Below are 24,416 nucleotides of genomic sequence, written 5' to 3'. Positions count from 1 at the left end.
TATTAAAATTTATCAATAGACAACCTACAAAAGATATGCTGAACATATCTGTGGTCAGAAATACTCATGGCTTTAGTTAACATTTTGACTAAAATGAAGTGATGGCAAATTTTCCCACAAATCATACATTTCTTTTAATAAAAAAGAAATTTCCCTAAAAGAGCAAGTCAATTCTTTGGACTCTTTAAATCGCAAGAAACAACAAGACTCAGGCAAATAACTACGAAAAAACCCTCAATAACTTCTCTTCTGACAACATGTAAGCATGAAATGGCAACCAGCTTCCCTCAATCTTTTTTTAAAATATTTTATTTTTAAGTAATCTCTATACCCAATGTGCGGCTTCAGTTTACAATCCTGAAATCGACAGTCCCATGCCCTACTAAGCCAGCTATGTGCTCCCCCGCCCCACCTTAATCTTTCTTTTAAGTAGGCACTGTGCCCAGTGTGGAGCCCAACACCCCAACACACGCGGGGCTTGAACTCACAACCCTGAGATCAAAACCTGAGCTGAGATCAAGAGTTCATGCTTAACCGACTGAGCCACATAGGCACTCCTAATTTTTTTTTTTTTTAACATACAGTGGTTTAAGGAAATTAACTAAGAAAGCATAAAATAAATTACTAAATAAATTTTATGCCATCAAAAGACTAACTCATAGTAAACAAAGCATAAAAGCTTTCACTACTTGATACAGGATTGAGAAGGCAGAATGATACCTATGTAAGAGATATGGGGGGGAGGGAGGACTATTTAACAGAATGCTGTGGGGGAAGAATTCATTTAATTATGTACCAGTGTAAAATCTTACTTTTTTTGGTTAAGAAAATATAAGTCAAAACAACTATGTATTTGGCTTTGTATTGTACTGCATTATAGTGTAGGCTCTAAAAAGCTGGGAAAACTTAGCCAAGTTAAACAATATATGTTTAACAATAGAATTCTTGTGAAAACTGAGCACTACATGGGACAGTAAAATTCTCATTTTATGCCTCAGTGTAGGCCATTCCTACACCGCAATTTCAATGATGATCTTCAAGTTTATCACAGTGCTAATAAGTCATGTACTCAATAAACTATTGTTTAGGAAAGATAAGCAGAAACATTTAAAAACAAAAATAAAAAACAGACATATTTAAAAGAGACACTTCTACAGTTATTAAAATACCTGTAATATAAATAAATGTACAAATAAAAATGCACATGATATCACAACTAATACATTCTTAATGCACTTAATGTGCTGCCTACAACTGACTTGGTTTACACAAACTGAAACGTAAAGCAGAAATCAAAACTGTTAGCAAAACTCTCCATTCAAGTTTAAGAATGATTAAAACCTCTACTATGATTTTCAGGTAACAGCAAGCATTTCCCTCTACCTTTTGCAAAGGTGCTTTCATTTAAAATAGAAAAATTAATTGTAAATTACTATACAAAGAAGTTTTACACGAATTCAAAACAATATATTAATGTCTACTCACGAATATCTGGCACTTAAAATATAAAATAAGTCAGATTTCCCTAAACATCTACTTCATAACTTTAGGATAATGCAGCATCACTATCATATGCAGGAACCATGCAACAACAACAAAAAAATTGGGGCTAATTCTTGGTCCGGATAATTTTCCTTAGTTCACACACAGATACTGTTTCTGAATAAGCAACCTGTAATGGTAGTGAATTATTTTTGAAAACCTGTAAATCCGTTGATAAGTTAAACCATGAGTCTTCACAGACCACCGTTCAGCTACATAAATTCGTTCATTGTTATACGGTTGATATTTTTAACTTTGAATATTAGGAAACCTCTCAGTCAAGAAAAAAATCCATTGGGTCAACCCCCTTATCCCTACGTCCCCCACACACCAAAACAAACAGAAAAACCCCCAAAACCTCCTCCCCAGCTTTTTTCTTTAAACAAAACAAGTAATTTAACTACTTCTTTTTCAGCTATCCTTGCTCTGAATTCTCCGCTGCACCTTTACCTTAAACCAAAACGGACCCCATACAAGACTTATTATTAAGCTCTGTTTCCAGGAGACTCACAAGTGGCGTTTCGCGGTCAGGACCGGGAGCAGTAAGGCCCCCCAGTTTTCAGACCCTTGTCTCAGCATTTCGTACTGTCTCAGTTCTAGGGTTAAGAAGAGGAGCCCAGAAAACTGGGCCTGAGAGGGCAGAGCCAGGGCCTAGACCGCTGCACGATCCCCGAGGCGGCTCCGGAGGTGGGGAGGAGGTAGGAGGCACCGAAAACCGGACCCTGGAGGCCAGGAGTGTCCACATAAACGAGGAGGCACTCGGACTTGGAGCGCAAAGCTCGGGACCCCCTTTGCTGCCTCCTTTACCCTCCCCTCCCCCATGCTGGAGAAGCAGGGCCCAGGCCCGGTGCGGGAAGGGGGAGGAGGTAAACTCGTCCTGTCACTGCACCGAGAGACGGGAAGAAGCACATGTTTTACGGGGAGAGGCCGCGGTGGCCCCTGCCCCAACCTCTAAGGCCAGACACCACCTCTAACCCCACAGTTCCGTCCCCTCCGCCTCACCAAGTCGTAGTCCTCCTCATCATCGCACATGAAATCATCCTCCATGTCAGACATCTTGGCCGGGAGGGGGGGAGAGGGAGGAGAAATTGGAGACAACCTCCTCCCACAATGCTCCACGGCTCAGAGGCGTCACTCGCAGCTTCTCCTCGCCTTCCCGTCGCTCTTAGAGGAGCAGAATGTTTCCTCCCGGAACAAATGCGCTCGGTATCGGGAGGATTCACTACGACGCCAAAAGGGAGTGCACTGCCCCTTCTTCCTGCGAGGCGGTTGGTGCCTTAGCAACTAAACCTAGCAACTGGGGAATCGTCTAGTACTGGGGATCTCCGCTGAAGGCCCTTGGAAACCTTGAGCTCACACTGAGCAGTTTCCAGCCTCCTGGGCAAGGGAACAGTCTCTTCCCTTGCCTGGGACTCTGGAACCATTTCATTCTGGTGAAAGTGAGAGGCACCGTAGGACCAGAAGCCTTTCGCGGAGAAAAGGCTGACATGCCCGTCCTATTTGACAGGTAGTAGTATTTCTGCTTCATCTATTTGCCATTTGCCCACATATTGTGGTGGGTATTCCTGTGATGTTTGGAGACCTTTTTAGCGGCACGGTTTACACCTAATGCGTGTTTGTAGTCGGCAAAACGATACTGTGGCTGTCCCACACCGTTAAGCATCAATCAATTGAGGCGCCTAAAGTCTTATTCAGTTGTTCAACAGGTTATAAACTGACCTTTACTGCCCTTACCCGAAATTAAGGTAACAGTAAACGACTGGTTTTTAAAATATGCATTATTGTTGCACAAAATCATTAGCAGAATTCAGAATGAAAAACACGAAATACAAGGGGAAAACTGCGTTTCAAACAGCACTTTGAATATAAACTTCCAGTTCTGTTCACTTGAATCCACAAATTTTATATAGTTATAGCACGGATATAATTTCGGATAATTTTTACACCAAGTTATGTAACAACATGGGACAATATATTGGGGGTCCCATTACATGGGACCGTATATTCTTGGCAATGATCATTTTAATAGTTGGGTAATAATCCCTTCGTTGAATGTACCAACTCATAATGATTTACTTAAGCATGCCATTATTGTTACACATTTAGAATATTGCAAAACCAGTATTATTTTAAACAATTTTGCTGCTAATATATTTGTCAGTTTATTTTTTTCTTAGGAAAAAGCCCAAGAAGAGGAATTACAGTCTGGATTTTTTAGTAATCCATTGAATTGTGATCTTTTTGGTTATAGTTCTTAAAAGCTATATTTATAACAATGATACTGCCTACCTATAAACAAAGTTTTTCCCTAATAGTCTTTTCCTCGCACCGTTTTATTGTGAGAATTTCAAACATACAGAAAAACTGAAAGAATAGTCCAGTGAATATGTGCGTACCCACTATCAGCTTTGTGTTTGTGTATATATTCCCTGAATCAATGGAAAGTAAAATGCAGATATCATGATACATCACTCTTAAGTGTATCTATGTATATGTCCTAAAACCAAGGACATTTTCTTATGTTTTCAGATTATTACATCAAGAAAATTAATAATTCCCCAATGTCTTCTACACTTGATCTTAGCCAAAAGGCTGAGAAGCGATCCCCAATGTCTTCTGATACCAAGTCCATATTCAAAATTCCCCTGTAAGACATAGGATTTTTGAATTGGAAGAGCCTTTAATGATATCACTTTAGGGTCTAAGGCTTTCCAATCATGGCAGTTCATTAGATTATAACTTCCCAAATCCCATACCAGAGATTCTGATTCAGTAGGTCTGGGGTAGAGCTTAGGATCTATACTTGTAAACCTTAAAACAAACCAAAAAAAAAAAAATCTCCCTGTAACTGAGGTGACTTTACATCCTAGTTTTCTGAGACAACCCTGATTTAGTACTGCTGTCCCAGAATAGTAATTGTCATCCATCACTCTCAGAAGTTTGAACCATAAGTCACATGGTTACTTTACCTGAAATCCATAATTCTTCAAAAGAGAAAATAGAATTCCAAGGTGGCTAAGAGGTTTATTTGCTCAGAGTAATCAGAACTACATTGTTGTGCTTTCTATTTGTATAGCAATTTTGCAATTATCTGTTAACCATGTACATAGTGATCACATGAATAAAACTGCATGTTGATTTACATTGAATTTATTGATATCATTTTCTGCTTTTAATGTAATTCTTTACTTTTACAATGGAAAAATAATTATTCAACTTAAGTTAGTGACTAGGAGCACTAGAAAAACTGCAGCTAAATTTTGAGCATAATATTCTTAGTCATTTACAAATTTAACCAACCCAGTCTGGAAATTTTCTAAGACAGAGAAAAAGGTTTTCACAGTGCTTGGGGACACAAGTCCTAAAGAAATGTTTGTTGAATGAATAAATGTTAATTTTTCTTTAAAAAGTTTTAAATCTTTATATATTTACTTATTTTAACATTTATTTATTTTTGAGAGACAGAACACGAGCAGGGGGCAGGGCAGAGAGAGAAGGAGACACAGATCTGAAGCAGGGTCCAGGCTCTGAGCTGTTAACACAGAGGTGAACATGGGGCTTGAACCCACAAACCTTGAGATCATGACATGAGCTGAAGTCAGATGCTTTACCAACTGAGTCACCCAGGTGCCCCATGTTTATTTATTTTTTGAGAGAGAGAGAGAGCGTGAGCAGGGGAGGGCAGAGAGAGAGGGAGACACAGAATCCAAGAGAGAGAGAGAGAGAGAGAGAGAGCGTGAGCAGGGGAGGGCAGAGAGAGAGGGAGACACAGAATCCGAAGTAGGCTTCAGGCTCTGAACTACCCGTACAGAGCCAGATGCAAAGCCACAAACAATGAGATCATGACCTGAGCTAAAGTCAGACGCTCAACTGACTGAGTGCCCCTAAATGTTAATTTTTTCTGTGCAGGGAGTGCCCTTAATAGCTATCTCTATGCATCAAAATATTTTCTGTCCTTAAAGATCCATTTAAGTGTCACCTCACTCAACCTATCCTGAATACTTTGTGCAATTATGATAGTCTTTTTTTCTTGACATCAGTTTTATTCAGTGGTAAATAATACATTTTTTAAAAATGTTAACAGGGAGCATTGATGTGATGTGATGCCTTTGTAGAAAGTGGATCCTAAGTTTTAAAAACATATATTAAGGGCGCCTGGGTAGCTCAGTCGATTGAGCATCCAACTTTTGATTTCAGCTCAGGTCATAATCCCAGGGTTGTGGGATTGAGCCCTGCTTTGGACTCCATGCTGGGCATGGAGCCTGCTTAAGATTCTCTCTCTCTCCCTCTGCCCCTCTCCCCTGCTCTCACTCTCTCTCTCTCTCGAATAAAAATAAAATAATATAAAGATATATATTAAACACTTAAGGTATAATCTTATCAGCTTCATTGAGATACAATAGCTGCACATCCTTAAAGTGTACACTTTGATGAATTTTGACATATGTATACACCTGTGGAACCATTACCACAACCAAGGTAGTGAGGATATTTATTACTGCAGAAGTTTCCTCATTACTTCTTGGTAATCCTTTTTCAACCCTCTTCACTTTTCTCAGGCAATCACTGATCTACTTTTTGTCATATAGATTATTTTTCATTTTGTGAAATTTTATATAAATGAATCATACATTATGTACTCTCTTTTGCCTGGCTTCTTTCACTCAGTATAATTACTTTGAGATTCATCCATATTGTTTCAATTGGTTTCAATTGATTGTTTATTTTTATTGCTGAGTGTTCCATTGTATGGATATCTTACAAGTTCTTTGTTAACTTGTTGATGGATATTTGAGTTTTTTCAGTATTTAGCTTATACAAATAAAGCAGCTAGGAACATATGTGTACAAGTTTTTGTGTGGACATATGTTTCATTTCTTACGAGTAATGGGGTGGACAGACTGAAGGTGGTCTTCTTATTACCCATGCTCTTGGATAATCCTTTCCCATTGAATGTGGGTGGGATCTGTGACTTGCTTCTAACCAATAAGATACAGCAAAGGTGATGTATGTGATTATGTGTATATAATTATGTTATACAAGATTGTAAACTCATCTTGCTGGAGAGACTCTATCCCCCTTGTTGCTTTGAGAAAGTAAGAGGCGATGTTATGAAGGATCATGTGTCAATGAGCTGAAGGCACCACCTGACCAACAGCCAGCAAGAAGCTGTGGCCTTCACTCTGGCAATGCACAAGAACTAAATACAGTAAAACCTTGGTTTGCGAACATAATTCGTTCCATAATGCTTGTGACCCAAAGCACTTGTATCAAAGCAAATTTCCCCATAAAAAATAATGGAAACATAGATGATTCATTCCACAACTGAAAAATATTCATATAAAAATGATTACGATTCTGTAATGTAAAATAATAAAGAAAACACAAATATGAAGAAAAATAAATTAACCTGCACTTACCTTGGAAACCTTTGTGGCTGGTTGTGAGGGAGACAAGAGAGGAGGGTTATTATGTAGGACGACTTTCACTATCACTAGCACACTAACAGAATCACTGCTATCTATTGGCTCAATGGAATCTTTTTCTTTTCATACAACTTTAACAAGGAACCTATCCAATAGCACTTGCTTTTGCCTTCTTTTAAAATATTTTTTTAAAAATTTTTTTTTTCAACGTTTATTTATTTTTGGGACAGAGAGAGACAGAGCATGAACGGGGGAGGGGCAGAGAGAGAGGGAGTCACAGAGTCGGAAACAGGCTCCAGGCTCTGAGCCATCAGCCCAGAGCCCGACGCGGGGCTCGAACTCACGGACCGCGAGATCGTGACCTGGCTGAAGTCGGACGCTTAACCGACTGCGCCATCCAGGCGCCCCAGCTTTTGCCTTCTTTTGAGGATTTCATAGAAATGTGACATTGCATTGTCATTAAACAGATTCATTGTTAGCACTGCTACAGCCTTATTCGGCCTTGCTTTTTGGGTGGTGCTTTTCTACAAAATTTTGCACTGTTTCCCACATTTTACACATCTCCCTAATTTCATTTGAAGTGAGGGATTCCTCTGCCTTTTTCCCCTCCTCCTCTACAGACGAGACGCAGATGTAGACTTCTTATAAAATCTTGCAATTTCGGCCACGCACATACATCATTCGTATTTCTGTATGGTTTTCTTCTTAACTTTCACAGTAATCATCTCCTTCTTACTGCCGTTCTTTTCAACCTCTTTCTGTATGGGGGCCATTGCTCGCATGGATGTTGACTATAGTACAGTATTAATAATCTCTTGTCATATACTGTATTTAATGTAACTGGCAATAAGGCAGCTGAGGAAAGGGTCTATATCTGCAGGCAGCCTGACCTAGAATGAAGCAAAGCATTCCTGAGCTTACTCTTGTATAGAAAAGCGAAGGACTGTCCATAGGTGCTTTGAAGTGACAAAAATTTACTAGTGCCAGTTGTGGGCACCTTCCAACATTCTGAAAAATCACTGATTTCTGCCAAACACTGTGGCCTGAGACTGAGCATCTGAGCATGGGACACAGTCACCCACAATCCCTCAGAGAGAGTGAGAGCGAGAGAGCGAGAGAGCGAGAGAGCGAGAGAGAGAGAGAGAGAGAGAGAGAGAACCATTGGCTCAGTTGTGATCATGTGACATTCAGCATCATGTACTACTCGTATTGCAAGACATTGCTTGTTTATCAAGTTAAAGTTTATTAGAAATGTTCACTTGTCTTGCAGAACACTCACACAACAAGTTACTTGCAATCCAAGGTTTTACTGGATTGCTAACAGGTGATCTTACAAATGAATCTGTCCCCAGTTGAACCTCAGATAAGACTTTCTGAGATGCTAAGCCATACCCAGCTAAGCCATATCCTGACTCCTGAGCCATAGACATTATGAGGTAATTATACTGCTAGGTTTGTGGTAATCTTATGTAGTAATAGATAATGAATATGGATAAATACCTAGCAATGGAATGGTTGAATTATATGGTAGGTGTATGCTTAACTGTAGAACTCTTAAATTGTTTAAGTGATTTTGCCATTTTGCATATCTACCAGCAGTATATAAGAGTTCTACTTGCACCACATCCTACTCAACACAGTGTGGTCAGTTGTTTTAATTTTAGCCACTCTAGCGGGAGTGTAGTGGTGTATTATTGTGGTTTTAATTTGCGTACCCTTACTGCCTAATTTTGAACATCTCTCCATGTGCTTATTTGTCATCCATGTATCTTCTTTGGTGAAGTATGTCTTCAGTTCTGTTGCCCATTTTTAAATTGGATTATTCATTATTACCATTGAGTTGTAAGAGCTTTTTATGCTTTTTATGATATATTGAGGAATATTTGCCAAAACTAAGTGCACCAGGATTTTTTTTTATGTTTTCTTATGGAAATTTTATATAGTTTCAACTCTTACATTAAGACTATGACCCCATGTCAAGTTTAATTTTTGTATATACTATGAGGTAAATGTGGAGGCTTGTTTTTTTTTCTATAAATGGATATCAAATTGTTCCAGCATTATTTGTTGAAAAGATGCTTTGTTCTGTGTTGAATTGTCTTGGCACCTTTGTTGAAAATAATTGACATTTAATTCCCAACATAATTTGAGCCCTTTAAAGTATATTTTTGATAACTTTATGTTACTCTGTATTATGATTATTTTATATTCTTTATTAAGCTGAAAACTCTTTGAGGACACAACTATCTTACCTCTGAATCCCCTGAAACTAAGCATGTGCCTTGCCTATAGAAAGTGCTCAACAGGGGTGCATGGATGCCTGAGTCAGTTAAGCGTCCCACTCTTGATTTTGTCTCAGGTCAGGATTTCATGGTCTTGAGATCGAGCCCTGTTGGGCTCTGTGCTGACAGCATGGAGCCTGCTTGGGATTCTCTTTCTTGCCTTCTCTCACTGTGCCTCCCCCACTTGTGCTCTCTCTCTTTCTCTTTCAAAATAAAAAAAAACATTAAAAAAAAGAAAATGCTCAATAAAAATGTGATATGTTTAAGTAAACCCTAGCATTCATGATCCCTCACCTCTTTAGGTTGAGACATATGGTTGCCCCAAATAGGCTCATAATTTGGCATCCTTTCAGACTGATACTTAAAAAAAAAAAATGTTTATTTATTTTTTTGAGACAGAGAAGAAGAGAGCATGAGCAGGGGAGGGGCAGAGAGAGAGGGAGTCACAGAATTTGAAGTAGACTCCAGGCTCTGGGCTGTCAGCACAGAGCCTGATGTGGGGCTCAAACCCACAAACTATGAGATCATAACCTGACCCAAAGTCAGAGGTTTACCAACTGAGCCACGCAGGCGCCCCCAGACTGATCATCTTAAAATTTTTTTTGATGCATTTATTTAGAGAGGCTGAACACCATATGCTAGAAGGCAAAAAAAGAGGACTCCTTTTGTATTGATTAAGGTCTGGACAGGAAACTCATAATATACTCAGGGGGGTTAATTAAAATTTTAATGAAGGCACTGGGGCACTTGCCTGGCTCAGTTGATAGAGCATCAGACTCTTGATCTCAGGGTCATGAGTTCAAGCCCCATGTTGGGCATAAAGCTTAAAAAAATCAACTGGATTTAATAAAACTTAAAAAAAATTGATGTTATTTCTAAAAAAAAAAATTAATGAAGGGACTATTTACAGAGATGGGGACAGAGATGAGGTCAGGGTTGAGGGAACCAACAATGATGGTGAAACACCCAGGGAATAGCAAGCATCAGGCTCTTTACCACCTCTTGAAGGCTTGAAGGGGCAGAGGGAAGAAATGGTTCTACTAGAGCTCAGCAAGAGCAGGAACCCTGTAAAATTGACCTTCCAACAGCAGCGGTGGTTGTAGAGAAACACAGCTACTGCCATAGCTATAGCAAAGGTGTGGTTTTGGGCATGGGTGTAGGAGGGTGGTGACAAATACCTTAACTTTGGCTGTAGCATGAATTATATACTTCACTTAGGAAGGAATTTTCTCTCTTTCAAAGGCATTTAAATTGGTGACTATCTGTTGTTGGAGCATATCCCTTGATTTTTTTTTTTTTTAAGTAGGCTTCATACCCAGCATAGTGCCCAATGTGGGCTTGAATTCAGGACCCTGAGATCAAGACTCTGATGTTTAAACAACTGAACCACCCAGGTGCCCCTCCCTTGATCTTACCAATCAACCTAAGTGGCTTATCAAAATGTTATTTCTACCTACATTTAATACCCACTCTTTCCTGAGAGGAGTTCTGATAAATAGTTTGCATGATCTCATTACATTCCCATCTAATAGACTGATGGCCTTGCTTAGTTAGTGCCCCTTTTAATCTACATCAGTCTCTTCAGTTGGAAAAAAATGATGTGTTGTAAATGCATGGTGCTTACAGAGAACTTAATAAATGTTTTATCTTTAACTCAATCACCTACTCATATTAACCCTTCAGAATGCTTTATACTGCAGTTGCATCTTTTATCTCTAAAATTGCCATAGGAGGAATGTGCAGAAAGAGGATGTGAGGCATGTTAGTTTTCATTCCTTACACTGACATTGACCTTGTAAAAAATGTCTCTTGTAAAAATACAATTACACACTTTTAGCAATGTTATTGTTGTTTGCCATTTTGGCATCTCTAATGCCCATTTGTTTTTATTCCCACCCAAAATGGTGACCATACATCCTAGGTTTATGAAATGAACCACCTACTTTTCAGAATGGTGTGTGGTGTGGAGGCAAAGCAGGGAGCAGGCACAATTATACTGTAATTCCAAATTTGTCTTTGTTTCTTTCCTTTCAGAAATCTGTAAGTTCTTTATGTTTTGCATCAACCCTCGCATGATTCCCCTGTGAACTAAAGCAGCAATGACAGTGCTCAATTGACAATTCAAGCTTGGCTACCAGTTAAGAGTGTGGCCTTAGGAAGTCACTTCACGCTTCAGTTGTTCATTCAGTTCATCTCGACAGGTGCTACCTAGATATACAGTTCCTACCCTCAACTTGCTTACTTTGTCGTAGTGGTAGTGATGGTGGAGATGGTGATACAGAAATAGTACAAAAGAAAATAAATATACGGAACTTATGAGAAATCTGAAGGAAAGAAAAATACAGTAGAATGATGGGGTAGGAATGATATGCTTTTTGAGTAGGGCATTTGGGATTTCTCTAGGTAACTGAAAAAATGTAGGGTTGAACCAGATGCAAAGGCTCTTGCAGTTTAAAAGACATGTATTTTCTTTCTTTTTTAAAAAGTTTTTTTTTTTTTTTTTTGAGAGAGAGAGAGAGAGAAAACCCATGCAAGTGGGGGGAGGGGCAGAGAGAGAGAGGGAAAGAGAGAATCCCAAGCAGGCTCTGCAATGAAAGCACAGAGGACCCGGGGCTCCATTTCACCCACGGTGAGATACTGATCTGAGCCCAAAGTCAAGAGCCAGACGTTTAGCCTACTGAGCCACCCAGGCACCCCAAAAGACATGCATTTTCTTCTTTTCACTATTGTGTTGTGGGAAGTTCCACTGATGCCTCCATTCTTATTGCCTCAATAAGCAAAAGTGTTTAAATCAAATGCTGCATCAATTTTATACCGCCCGATTTTGAAATAATCCACACAAAAGGTAATAACTGAACAATTTAGTGTTATTTAGGGATGTAGCTGCTGGTCATGAAAGAAAAAACCCTTAAAAAGAAGAAAAAAAAAGAACGGAAAAAGCAACCTGGGGCAATAGGTTATGATTGTATTCTCAGACTTAAGCCCCAGGGCGCAGAAAATAAACCTCCTTAGCTTCTTCCTAAGCGCTGGGCACAGGGGCCCCCGCGAGTCCCGGGTCCCCCGGAGCTGAGCAGCACGGCGGCTGTACCTGACAGCTGCTGCGCGGGCACCCAGCCCTGGAGCCCAGGGAGGAGGAGCCGTAGGCGGGGCCGACTGGAAGCGGCCACCTCAGCAGAGCTGCAGGATTTCCGCAGGGTGAGGGCTGCTGTCGCCCGGAAGAAAAGACGCCTGCAGCAGATGTCTCGTGATTACCTCGGGAGCTCGGTTTCGCCAGTTGACACTGGAAGAAAGAAGGATCTAGCGAAACATGGCTACGGAGGGCCCTGCCACGCGTCGAGTCCGAGTGGCAGAACATCCCAGGTGGGGGAGAGGAGATGACGCGTTTTGGGATCGCCCGGGTAGGCGAGGTGCAGACAGTGTCCAGGACTTCTGGCTCTTCGCTGGGGGCTTCTTTTGCTCCCGGGAGTGGACAGAATCCCTGGGATTTTCTGAGGCCGCGCGGCTGGGCTTGAGAGAAAGACCACGCCGCAAACACTTTCCACCCTGATTCCTACCAAGGGTTGAACGTTTTTCTTCATCCATGCAGATCCTTCTTTTCTCTTTCTTGCTGAAGGTGGTACACTCTTTGTGCTGGGCTTTAGCAGACGTGCCCAAATTAACTTTGAACCCCTTCTTTCTTTTTCTTGCCTGCCGGCGGATAGTGCTTTTTAAAGTCTCCTTTCTAAAATACTCCTTGAAAACAAACATGCAAAAAGCCCCAAACCAAACCCTCCAAACAACCCTCCCATACCTTGGTTTCTGCATCCTTTTAAATAAACCATAAAATCTATGAATTGTCACTTAAGGACTTAATCTGCCGCCACTACCTAGCTACAGCATAACTTTGCTTAATGATACCTAATGGAGGATCGTTTCATTTGAGGGCATCTTGCAGATACTTTGTAGAAATACTTAGTACTTCCGACCTAGGCCAGAAATCTCAGAGTGAAGTCTCTAACCTGCTACATATTAGCCTGTAGGCTTTTCTAAGTTTGGTTTCTGTCTCCCTTTGCTGTTTATAATTTTTACGTTTTTCCCTGTTAACTTTTTTCTCTGACGTTAAGTCCTTTAGCTCTCCCTACTTCCTGGTTTCTCACTGTCCTGTGACAGTTGATAATATTGTAACTTCCTAAAACTTGTAGATGCTTTTTTCACCCTTAAGAAAGCAAACATTGGGTCTTTAGTTAGCTAAAAGAAACATAATTTTTGGTTATGGAGACCAGCAGGGCTTTAGACTACGTATGTCTCTGGCCTTGCGAGGTACTATTGCCCTTACATACTTGAATGAATTAGGACACGTTGTGAAATAAGATTCATAAGGAATTTGTCATATGGAAACAATCTTGACCCTTGTCAAGTTTAGTTTTTTACATAAAACATATCCATGTATAAATTTCTTCTGTGTTTCCATTTGATATGATTTAATCATAATGCTTGATATTTCCATAGTTACCGTGTGGGGTAAGGGGAATGGTGGTAACATGTACTTCACTAAAAGTGAAGAATTGTTTCCTAGCTTTCCTTAGAGTTGTTTCTTGCCTTTTTATGACTTCCATAATACTCATTCATGCAACAGGTATATATTAATATTTATCATTCTGTGCAAGCTGCTGAAGAGATCATAGTAACAGTCAGATAATTGTGCTCTGCCACTTTCTTTTCACTTGTGCATGAAATACAGTTATAAGCTTCAAGCAGTGTTTCAGCCACTTACTCATTTTAGCAGGATGAGTTCAGTTAAATCTAGATAGTATATCTATAAACCTGCCTAACTGGTCATATATTGCAATATGCTAAAGGGGAAAACATGCATAAGGCCCCCAAGGCCAGACTGTCTTCTTGGGAATTCCTGCTGTTTCTTTAGAATGACTCTTCAGTTTCACAGGGCACATGACCATCTGAGTAAAGGCACTAGTCAACCACATTAAACACTTCAGGAATCTTAATTTCTTTTTTATTCTTTTTATATAAATATCAAATAGAAATAGAAGCTCTTTTTTTCTACCTTCTAATCTTGCATGTTCCCTGTACCGTAAGACTGCTTCACATTCTAGCTTTGCATTTTTAGCAGTGGTGTGTCTTCTCTTTTTCTTCTTTTTAGAATTAATTTTTGATTTCTTGGATTATTATTCTTTTTTTGTAACAGCTTTGATATATATTGATATATAATTCACATACCATACAGTTCACCTATTTAAAGTTTATAATTAAATGGTTTCTAGTATATTCACAGGATTGTACAGCCCTTTCCATAATCAAAGTTAGAATGTTTTCATCATCCCCCAAAGAACTCTGTATCCTTTAAACTATCACCCCCAGCTCCCTGCCCTAAGCAACCACTAATATAATTTCTGTCTCTATAGATTTGCTTATTCTGGACATCTCAAATAAATGGAATCATGTAATATGTGGGGTTTTGTGAACTGGCTTCTTTCACTTAACATAATGTTTTCAAGGTTCATCCATGTTGTAACATGTTATCAGTATGTTAATCCTTTTTATGATTGAATAGTATTCCATTGTATGATGCACCACATTTTGTTTATTCATCAGTTGACGGACATTTCAGTTGTTTGTACTTTTTGGCTCCATGAATAATGATGCTGCATGAATGCATTCTTAATATGAAAGATTTGTATTATTTAAAAATATGTTCATTAAAGCTTGGGGCACCTGGGTGGCTCAGTCAGCTGAGCATCCAGGGTCATGGGATTGAGCCCCCCGTCGGGCTCTGCTCTGAGTGCGGATTCTCTCTCTTTCTCTCTCCCTCTGCCCGCCTCTCTCAGGTATGTATATATATATTCATTAAAGCTTGAAAATCCTACAGTTCCTTTCTTCAATATAGTCTCTGATTCCTATCCTGTGCTGCCAATTCTTACTCCCTTCTTAGAAGTTATCCATTTGGTTTATATTCTTGTAATATCATTTTATCCTTCTGGTATCACTGTATCTTTATATCATTATTACCATTTTTTACAAAAATGGTAACATTATATCTCATGATCTGTGAGTTTGAGCCCTGTGTCAGGCTATGTGCTGAGAGCTCATTGCCTGGAGCCTGTTTCAGATTCTGTGTCTCCCTCTCTTTCTGTTCTTGCACCCCCACTTGCACTCTGTCTCTTTCTGTCTCTCAAAAATAAAGATTAAAAAATTAAAAAAAAAGCGGTATCATTATATTCATAAAAGTGAAATCATATTTGTTTTTCCTGTTACTTTTCTCCACTTAGCAATATTTCTCAGAGATCTTGGCATATCAGTCCATACAGACTTATTTCATTGTTTTTACAGCTGAGAAGATTTCATACTATGAATACCATTATTTATTTAACCACTCAACTATTAGAATGTACATTAAAGTTTCAAATTTTTGACTCTTATAAACAATGCTGCAGTAAACATCTTTGAACATTTTTGTGGATACTTCTTGAAGCTCATTTATGGAAATGGAATCAGGGTCAAAGTTAATAAATACTTAAAATTTTGATAATTCCTGCCAAATGGCCCTGCAAGAAAGAGATGCTATTAGATTATCTATTTCTTGTTGGTTTTAAGGAACTCTTTATGTATGTGAGGATTTTTTTTTAATGAATGTATGTAGTTTTGGATATAAACCATTTGTTGTTTTGTATGTAATATATATATTGTTCCCAGTCTAGCACTCTTCCTTTATCTTGATGATGTCTTTTGTTGTGTAGACATTTTGTACTTTATGTATTCTAGTACAGTGTTGAATGATAGCACTTTTGTCCTGATTCTGATTTCAGAGGGGAAGCTTCTAATATTTTGTCATCAAATAAAATGTTTACTATTTCTGGTAAATAGCCTTTATTAAATTGAGGACATTTTTTTTTTCTTTTCTAACATGTCCATGGCCTTTTTTCTTATTTTAAATTTTATTTAAAAATTATTAGTAATGATTATTGAATCTTTTTTTTTTTTTGCATATTTTTGAGAGGATCATGGAATTATAGTTTTTCCCTTTTATGCTGTTAGAATAGTGTATTTCATCAATAGATTTCCTGGTGCTATCTTTATATTCCTGGAAAAAACTCCTGTTTGGTTACAAATATTATAAAATAATGTGTGTTGGATTAACATTACCAATATTTTATTTACTTTTTCTCTGTTTCCAGAGATAGTAGCCTATATTTTGCTTTTGGGGGCTGTTTTGGCAAGTGGGTTATTCTGGCCTCCTAAAATGACATGGGAAGGCTTTCCACAGCTTCTACCATTAGAACCATTTATAAAAACAAAGAATTGTCTTTCTTTTAAGGTCTGGCTGAACTAACTCATAACATTTTCTGGGCCTTATTAAGGGGATTGTTTCTGACTACTTTTTCTGTTTCTCTTCTGTCAATTTTTAGAAATTTGTACTAAGAAGAAAAAAATCACCCCTTTGTCTAGATTAAAATTTTTTAAAGTCTCTTTTGAATCTATAGTTGTCTCTTATTTCTCATATTGATTTTATTAAAAAATTTTTTTTTTGATTTTTTTTTTTTAATTTATTTTTGAGACAGAGAGACAGAGCATGAGCAGGGGAGGGGCAGAGAGAGAGGGAGACACAGAATCTGAAGCAGGCTCCAGGCTCTGAGTTGTTGGCACAGAGCCTGACGCGGGGCTCGAACTCACGAGCTGTGAGATCATGACCTGAGCTGAAGTCAGACGCCCAACCGACTGAGCCACTCAGGTGCCCCATATTGATTTTATATAGTGAGACTCAAAACTTTTTTCTACATTATTGTTTTTATCACAGAACCAGTTTGTAATTTTTTTTTACCATGTCTGCTATTTTCCCCCTAGTTCAGTAAATTCTATGTTTATCTTTTAAGTCATTTCATTTCTGTATTGCTAGTTTTTTGTGCTATATGCATACTTCATTTATTCTCATTATTTCTTATTTTCTTATATTCACTGAAGGCCAGTACCATTATGGTGGCATCTTACAAGTTTTGGTATATAAATCCCTAATTTTTGTTATATTCTAAATAATTGTAAACTTGGTTTTAATATCTACTTTCCCTCAGCTTTATCTTGCTCACTAATTTGTTCGTCAGCTCTTCATTCTACTATTCAGCTCATCTACAATTTAAAACAATTTTTCCTTCTTTATGTTTTTATTTTTTATTTGAGAGAGAGAGAGAGAGAGAGAGAGAGAGAGCGTGTACATGCACACAAGCTGGGGAGGGGCAGAGAGAGACAGAGACAGAAGGTCTGAAGCGAGCTCTGTGCTGATAGCAGAGAGCCCAACGCTGGGCTCGAACTCACCAACCATGAAATCGTGGCCTGAGCCAAAGTCAGAGGCTTAACCCACTGTGTCACCCAGGCACTCCACCATCTACTATTTTTATTGTCACCATCATGATTTTATTTTCCAAGATCTCTAATATAATTATTGTTTCATTTTTACATTTGAATTTCTGATCGGGAGGAATTTATTGTGGTGGGAGGATTGAAGTAGGGTTAACCACTCCCCCTTTAATAACAATTATCTATGCTTTGAAATGCCATTTTTAATGTTTATTAAATTTTCAAAATAACAGTTATAATAATAACTAATAATTATTTCATGCTTCTAAAACCCTCAAAACAAACCTTTGCTGTGAGTTCTGTTATTCTCAGTTTGTATTTGAGGAAAGTGAGGCATAGAGCTCACATAAATTACCATTATAAGGGAGGAAAGACTTTTTCTCTACCCTTTTAGGTTTAGTAGCTTGGGCCCTGAGGGTTAAACTGACAAGAGATAGATTAACAAGAGAAAAGGTTTATTTCACACACACAGGGGGCTTCACAGAAAAGAAGTGAAATCCTGGGGCAGCTGGTGGCTCATCTGTCAAGCATCCAACTCTTTTTTTTTTTTTTTATAATTTTTTTTTTTTAACGTTTATTTATTTTTGAGACAGAGAGAGACAGAGCACGAACGGGGGAGGGTCAGAGAGAGGGAGACACAGAATCTGAAACAGGCTCCAGGCTCTGAGTGGTCAGCACAGAGCCCAACGCGGGGCTTGAACTCACGGACCGCGAGATCATGACCTGAGCTGACGTCCGCTGCTTAACCGACTGAGCCACCCAGGCGTCCCCAACTCTTAATCTCAGTTTAGGTCATGATCTCATGATTCATGAATTTGAGCCCCAATTTAGTGTGGAGTCGGCTTGGGATCCTCTCTTTCCCTCTCTCTCTACTCCTGCTCTGCTGGTGCTCTCTCTCTCTCTCAAAATAAATAAACTTAAGAAAAAAAGTGAAATCCTAAGAAGTTGTTGGTTCTAGGAGCTTATATACCATTTTAACAAAGGATGATAGATTGTGAGAAGTGACTAGACAAAGGAAAGCTGTTTGGGCTTTTAGGGGTGGTGAGTTGTGGGACTATATGGGGGAAACCTTACTAAGGTAAGGGTTATTATAGTAAGTTTTGCTCATGTACACCCCAGTCAGTGAGGTCTTCAGTAATGAATCCTCTCTCGGTGTGGGAGAGGGGAGGAGAGACAACCTCACAGAGGCAAGGGAGAAATTATGCCCTGCTTTTAAGCAGATGGAGGGAGGGTAGGAGCACCTCTGGTGTCTGCTGTTTCTTGATTGCCTTCAGCTCAAAGTAATCCTATGTCAAATGGCATATTTTGGAGTGGCATTATTCTGATCCCCTTCACCATAAGAATACATATTAACCAATTATTCTTAAATTAGCTGTAAAAATTAATATTTTTTGTAATGCCATGACTAGGCATCCTGATATTGAAGAGAAAACAGAAGCACAGACAGGATAGGAGACTTGCCTAAGGTCACAACGGCAAACTAAAGATACATGTCTCCTGAAAAAAAAAATTTTTTTTTAAGCTTATTTTAAGTAGGTACCACACTCAATGTGGGGCTTGAATTCATGACCCTAAGATCAGGAGTCACACACTCTACTGACTGAGCCAGTCAGGCACCCCATTTCTCTCCTGAAATTTTAATTCTTTCATCTCTGCATATGGTCTAGCCTTAATGGTCACCCTAGTGTCCTCTGAGAATCAATCCATAGAGTAAAATCCACTTCATTTACTGCAGTCATATTTTTTTCTCAAGTTCTGTTACTAAAACTGCTGTTAAAACAAACAAACAAACAAACAAACAAGGATTTTAAGTCAAAAGTCTTCAGAGCACCAGATTCAGCAATTTGTGTGGTAATGTTTTGGCCAATTCTGCCTTTAACAGTGTAATCTTTGTAGGAGCTGTTGTTTTCACATTGAAAATGTTCATTGTACTCTTCTGTGGGCCAGGGGTGGGCAATACTTTAAGTGACTACATTTTAAGAGATGGAGTTCGCTGGTGACTAACCCAGAGCGGAAAATACAGCTACTTCCCCAATTACAGCCATACTCCTTCATTATTAGAGGATTAAGTATGAAGCTTGGAAAAACACTGTAGACTTCAGTTCTTTCTATTCTTAGATATACTTTTCTTGTTTCCTTCTATAGCCTCCATACATTTGAATTTCAAAGGGAGGAATGTTGAATGGTAAGCCTCCAGTGCTGAGCAGTTACAAGAAGGCATGGACAGGCTGCCTTCCTGAGGTAGTCTGGGAAAATGACACATGTGGTACCTCAAAATTATTTTATTAAAACACGTTTTAGGAGTCTTGTTCTAACTCCGCTGTTAGCACTCCACCTTGTTTGTGTTCAGCAGAACTTGAAGTTTGTCTGCATATGATTTTCACAAGCGAAACAACTTGAACCTCCGTTGTGGCTAGTGTAGTTATGGAAGCAAGAAAGCTAGGACTTACCATATGCTTCTCCCTATTCCTCACTTTTCCCTCTTATTTTTAAAAATTTTTTTTAAATGTTTTATTTATTCTTGAGAGAGAGAGACAGAGACAGAGACAGAGTGTGACTAGGGGAGGGGCAGGGAGAGAGGGAGACACTGAATCTGAAGCAGGCTCCAGGCTCTGAGCTGTCAGCACAGAGCCCAACGTGGGGCTCGAACCCACAAGCTGTGAGATCATGACCTGAGCCAAAGTCAGATGCTTTACTGACTGAGCCACCCAGGCGCCCCCTCACTTTCTCCCACTTCTAATTGGTCACCAATTCCTATGGATCTGACTTTCTTAATATCACTTTAATTTTCACCCTTCTCTGTCCCCATCAGCCCTTCCTCTTAGTTTACTACAAATGGCCGCCTGTTGGATTTCTTTGTTTTTGCTTTGCCTTCCTATAACCCATCTCTCAAATACTTGAAAACGTGAGTTTGTCAAGTGTGAAATTGATTAATATCACTCCATCCTTAAATGTGTATTCACATCCATTGTCTATGGGTTAAAAGCCAGGTTCCTCAATATGGTATACCAAGCCTTTTAAGATCTGGGGCTTGATTACCACCAGCCTCTTCCTCTGATGTATTAAAAACCCTAAATATAATTTTCTGAATGCAGCATGCTGGGCCTTTTCATTTACCTAGAATGCATCACCCCATCCCATTTGTTTAACATCATCTTTTAAAATTCATTTTAACTATTATCTCTTTGAGAGGCTTCTCGAATTTATGCTCTCCCTTCTAGGTTTATTTTACCATCCACATTCCCCCATGGTAGGGAGAAATATCTTTTCTCTGTGCTCCCAAAGGACTGTATTTGTCTGGCTTATCATTCTATTGTCTCTCTGTATTGTACTTTTTAGCTTAACTATCTTTTCTGCCAGATTTTTATAATCCCTAGAGAGCTATTATTAATTTTCTTTCTAAGTAGAGTGCTTAGTAAAGCATCAGTAAATGCTTCTTTTGTTTAAAAAAAAACTTTTTATTTTGAAATAATTTCACACTTCCATAAAAGTCAAAATATAGTATAAAAATTACTGTCTACTCTTATCCCAGATTCCTCAAATGGTAGCATTTTACCATATTTGCATTATCAGTTTTTCTGTTACATTTTTTTCCTGAATAGTTTGAGATTAAGTTGAAGACATGATGGATGCCTCTTTGATATTAAAATTTTGAGTGTGTTTCCTAGAAACAAGGATGTTTTCCAACATAACCAGAATACAATGATCAAAATCAGGAAATTAATACTGATACAGCATTATCTAATTGACAGGCCTCAAAGTACCACCAATTATCCCACTAATGTCCTTTATAGAAAAAGACCTTTTTTTTTTTCTTGGTCAGAATCCAATCTAGGACACATGTTGCATTTAGTTGTTGTCTTTTAAATCTTAAAAAAAAAATTTTGTTTAATGTTTATTTATTTTTGAGAGAAAGAGTGTGTGTGTGAGCAGGGGAGGGGCAGAGAGAGAGGGAAACATAGAATCCGAAGCAGGCTCCAAGCTTTGAGCTGTCAGCACAGAGCCCAATGCGGGGCTTGAACTCACCAACTGCAAGATCATGACCTGAGCCGAAATCAGAAGCTTAACTGATTGAGCCACCCAGGCACCCCTAAATCTTTTTTTTTTTTTTTTATTGTGGTACAGTTGCTGTGTCTTTTGTATTTCCTGATTGGTTATTTTATAGAATATCTCTCAATTTGGGTTGTAGGAAAAATTGTAAAAAACTTTGAAAAAGACCAGAAGATTACTGGGTACATCCCAAGAGAACCAGAAGTTGCCCGAAATACCCTTCTAGGTTATCTGATTTCTGTGTGGCTGGGAGCCTTTTGTTATATTCAAGCTTGTTTACAGGTCTGTAGGTCATAGAAAACTGAGAGCAATGCAAATGAATCTCGTCCATAGAAAATGCAAACTGTGCCTGGTGGAGTGCAATTCACTGTACCTCCTAGCTATTAACCAGTTTTGCTGGTTTGCATCTGTTTGTAAATTCATTTCAGCATTCCTTAGTTGACTGTACATGAGTGGTACTTTGGATTCTACTTCAACTGGTTATAATATCATACTGGTTCTGTCATTAATGAGAGAAGTAAAATATTTAACATTTTCATTTAAAATCTGTGTAAGAGTCATGATTATACTGAGTTTATCTAATATTTACAATTAGATTCACTTCATCCATTTTTGGTAGGAATACTTAAAAAGTTAATTTTGTTTTCTTAGTACATCATTATCAGGAGACACATGAGGCCTATTTGTCCCATTATCAATGCTGTTCATTTGGATCACTTGGTTAAGGAGACACCTGCCTGATTTTTCCACTGCAAAGTTACTATCCTTTTCTTCCATAATTACTAAGGATATTTTGGTGAAATACTATAAGAATATGTTAATATTCTGTTCTTATCAAACTTTCATTTACTGGTTTTAGCATCCATTGATGACCCTTGCCAGTATCAATTATTACTATCGTGGTCACCAAATGGTGATTTTCTAGTGTTTAATTTTTTTTTTAACATTTATTATTTGGCATTCTAGTGCAATGAAGTGTTTCCCTTTTCTTCCATTTATTTATGTCAGTGTGGACTCATTGGTTTCTATTTTATTCTGTGGGTTATCATATGTTACCCTTATTGCTATTTTGATGCTCAAAATTTTCAAGATTTGGGCAGTGGGAGTTTCCTTATGTGAGCTCTTGTGACTTGACATGTCACTATCATTGTTTAAGCACTTCCCAACTTTCTGGCACAGCAAGATGTTTCAGGTTTCTACGGTACTTTTTCTGCCCTGGTGCTGGAATAATTTCTTTAATGAGCTCTGGTTTCTTTTGAAACCAAGATCTGAACACTGGGAATGCTCATTGCTACTGGGTTGTTAATGATTCTAGGCCATCTCAGCATATCATTTGCTCTTTTCTTTTCTTTTTCCTTTAATGTTTATTTGTTTTTGAAAGAAAGGGGGTGGAGCAGGGGAGGGGCAGAGAGAGCAAAACAGAAGATCTGAAGTAGGCTCTGTGCTGACAGCAGAGAGCCTGACGTGGGGCTTGAACTCACAAACTACTGGATCATGACCTGAGCTGAAGTCAGACGCTTAACCAACTGAGCCACTAAGGCCCCCCTCACTTGCTTTTTTCTTATAACGAATTATTCTAGAAGTCACTTGATAAAAATTTCTGGAAACTGCTTCGAGAAAAGTTTCTAGAAAACTGTTCTTTTCTTATAATTTCATAGTACTTCATTTCGTAAATAGGCCATACTTTATTCAAAACTCTTTTATAAAAGAATATTTAGGTTTCCAGTATTTTGCAATTATAACCAATTCTTTAATAAATAATCTCATGCATATGTTTTTTCATACTGTTGGGGGTAATCCTTCAGGGTAAATTCTTAGACATAGGGTTTCTGGGTAGAAATGAATGCCAATATAGTTTTATTAGGTACTGTCTAGTTTTCTTCTGCTTAATATTATTTCCCCATTGTCATTTCTTATTTTGCGTATTTGTGTTTTATCAGCCGTTAGCTAGTGGTTTGTCTATTTTGTAAAAGTTTTTTTAAAAAAAGTAAGGATTTTAATTTAATTAGGTCTACTGTTTTTGTATTCCCTGAATAATTGCTTTCTACTTTTTTCTCTCTTGTCTCCTTTCTTATGATTTCTTTGTGTTCATTTTGTTCTTATTTTTCTAGCTTATTGAGCTGAGAATTTAGTTCACTTATTATCATTCTTTCATTTGTATTGACAAAAGTGTTAGGGCTATAGGCTTTCTTGATTGCTTTAAATGTATCCCATAGATTTTGATATATAGTGCCATTATTATTATTAGAAATTCTATACTTTCTGTTCATTTCCTCCTTCTCTGAAGTGTTTTTTTTTAAATTCATTTTGAACTGTTTTTTTAGTTCATTTCCTCTTTCACCCAAGAGTTAAAAGGCACTTTAAACATTAGTAGGTTGGAGGACCTTTCTGTGGTTTGATCTTAATAATTTCTAGTTTTACCGTATTGAGTTTAGAGTGTTGTTTTTAGTATTCTTACTTCATGGAATTTACTGATATGTTCTTTATGATCTTATATGTGATCAATATTTGTGAATATTCCATGTGTCCTTAAGTTACATTCCCCATTATCAGAGTATAATGTTAAATATATGTACACACCCATAATCTACTTTATCAATTTTGTTGTTTGGGTCTTTCTTTTCTTCCTTTTGTCCACCTGATCTGTTTTTTTTTTTTTTTAAGTTTATTTATTTTGAAAGAGAGGGAGAGGGCCAGAGAGAGGAAGAGAGAGAGAATCTCAAGCAGGCTCTGCACTGCCACTGTGGAGCCTGAGAGGGGGTTCGAACCC

At 38.3% G+C, this 24,416-nt stretch overlaps 2 protein-coding genes and 1 pseudogene across 5 annotated transcripts in view; 1 reads left to right on the top strand and 2 right to left on the bottom strand.

Moving 5' to 3' along the window:
• The window catches only part of COPS2 (COP9 signalosome subunit 2), a 30,488-nt gene extending 27,838 nt beyond the window's left edge, over nt 1–2,650 (bottom strand). For both annotated transcript variants that reach the window (XM_047075137.1, XM_047075138.1), the window contains exon 1: nt 2,545–2,650. In XM_047075137.1, the coding sequence (XP_046931093.1) occupies nt 2,545–2,598 (54 nt within the window). In that variant the 5' untranslated portion in view covers nt 2,599–2,650. The remainder of the gene's footprint in view (nt 1–2,544) is intronic.
• A 1,348-nt stretch (nt 2,651–3,998) lies between these two features.
• On the bottom strand, nt 3,999–4,146 carry LOC124509049 (uncharacterized; annotated as a pseudogene).
• An 8,303-nt stretch (nt 4,147–12,449) lies between these two features.
• Nucleotides 12,450–24,416, top strand: part of GALK2 (galactokinase 2) — a 130,208-nt gene continuing 118,241 nt past the window's right edge. For 2 of the 3 annotated variants that reach the window (XM_047075132.1, XM_047075133.1), the window contains exon 1: nt 12,450–12,610. In XM_047075132.1, coding sequence (XP_046931088.1) covers nt 12,558–12,610 — 53 coding nt within the window. In that variant the 5' untranslated portion in view covers nt 12,450–12,557. The remainder of the gene's footprint in view (nt 12,611–24,416) is intronic. The other variant, XM_047075134.1, reaches the window with a different exon arrangement.

The sequence above is a fragment of the Lynx rufus genome, unplaced genomic scaffold, assembly GCF_022079265.1.
Source record: "Lynx rufus isolate CCGP_SWC_20201006 ecotype Redwood Valley unplaced genomic scaffold, mLynRuf1.p SCAF_13, whole genome shotgun sequence".
NCBI classification, from domain to species: Eukaryota; Metazoa; Chordata; class Mammalia; order Carnivora; family Felidae; genus Lynx; species Lynx rufus.
Note: the sequence above shows the minus strand (reverse complement) of the source record. Positions and strands in the feature narration are given on the sequence as shown.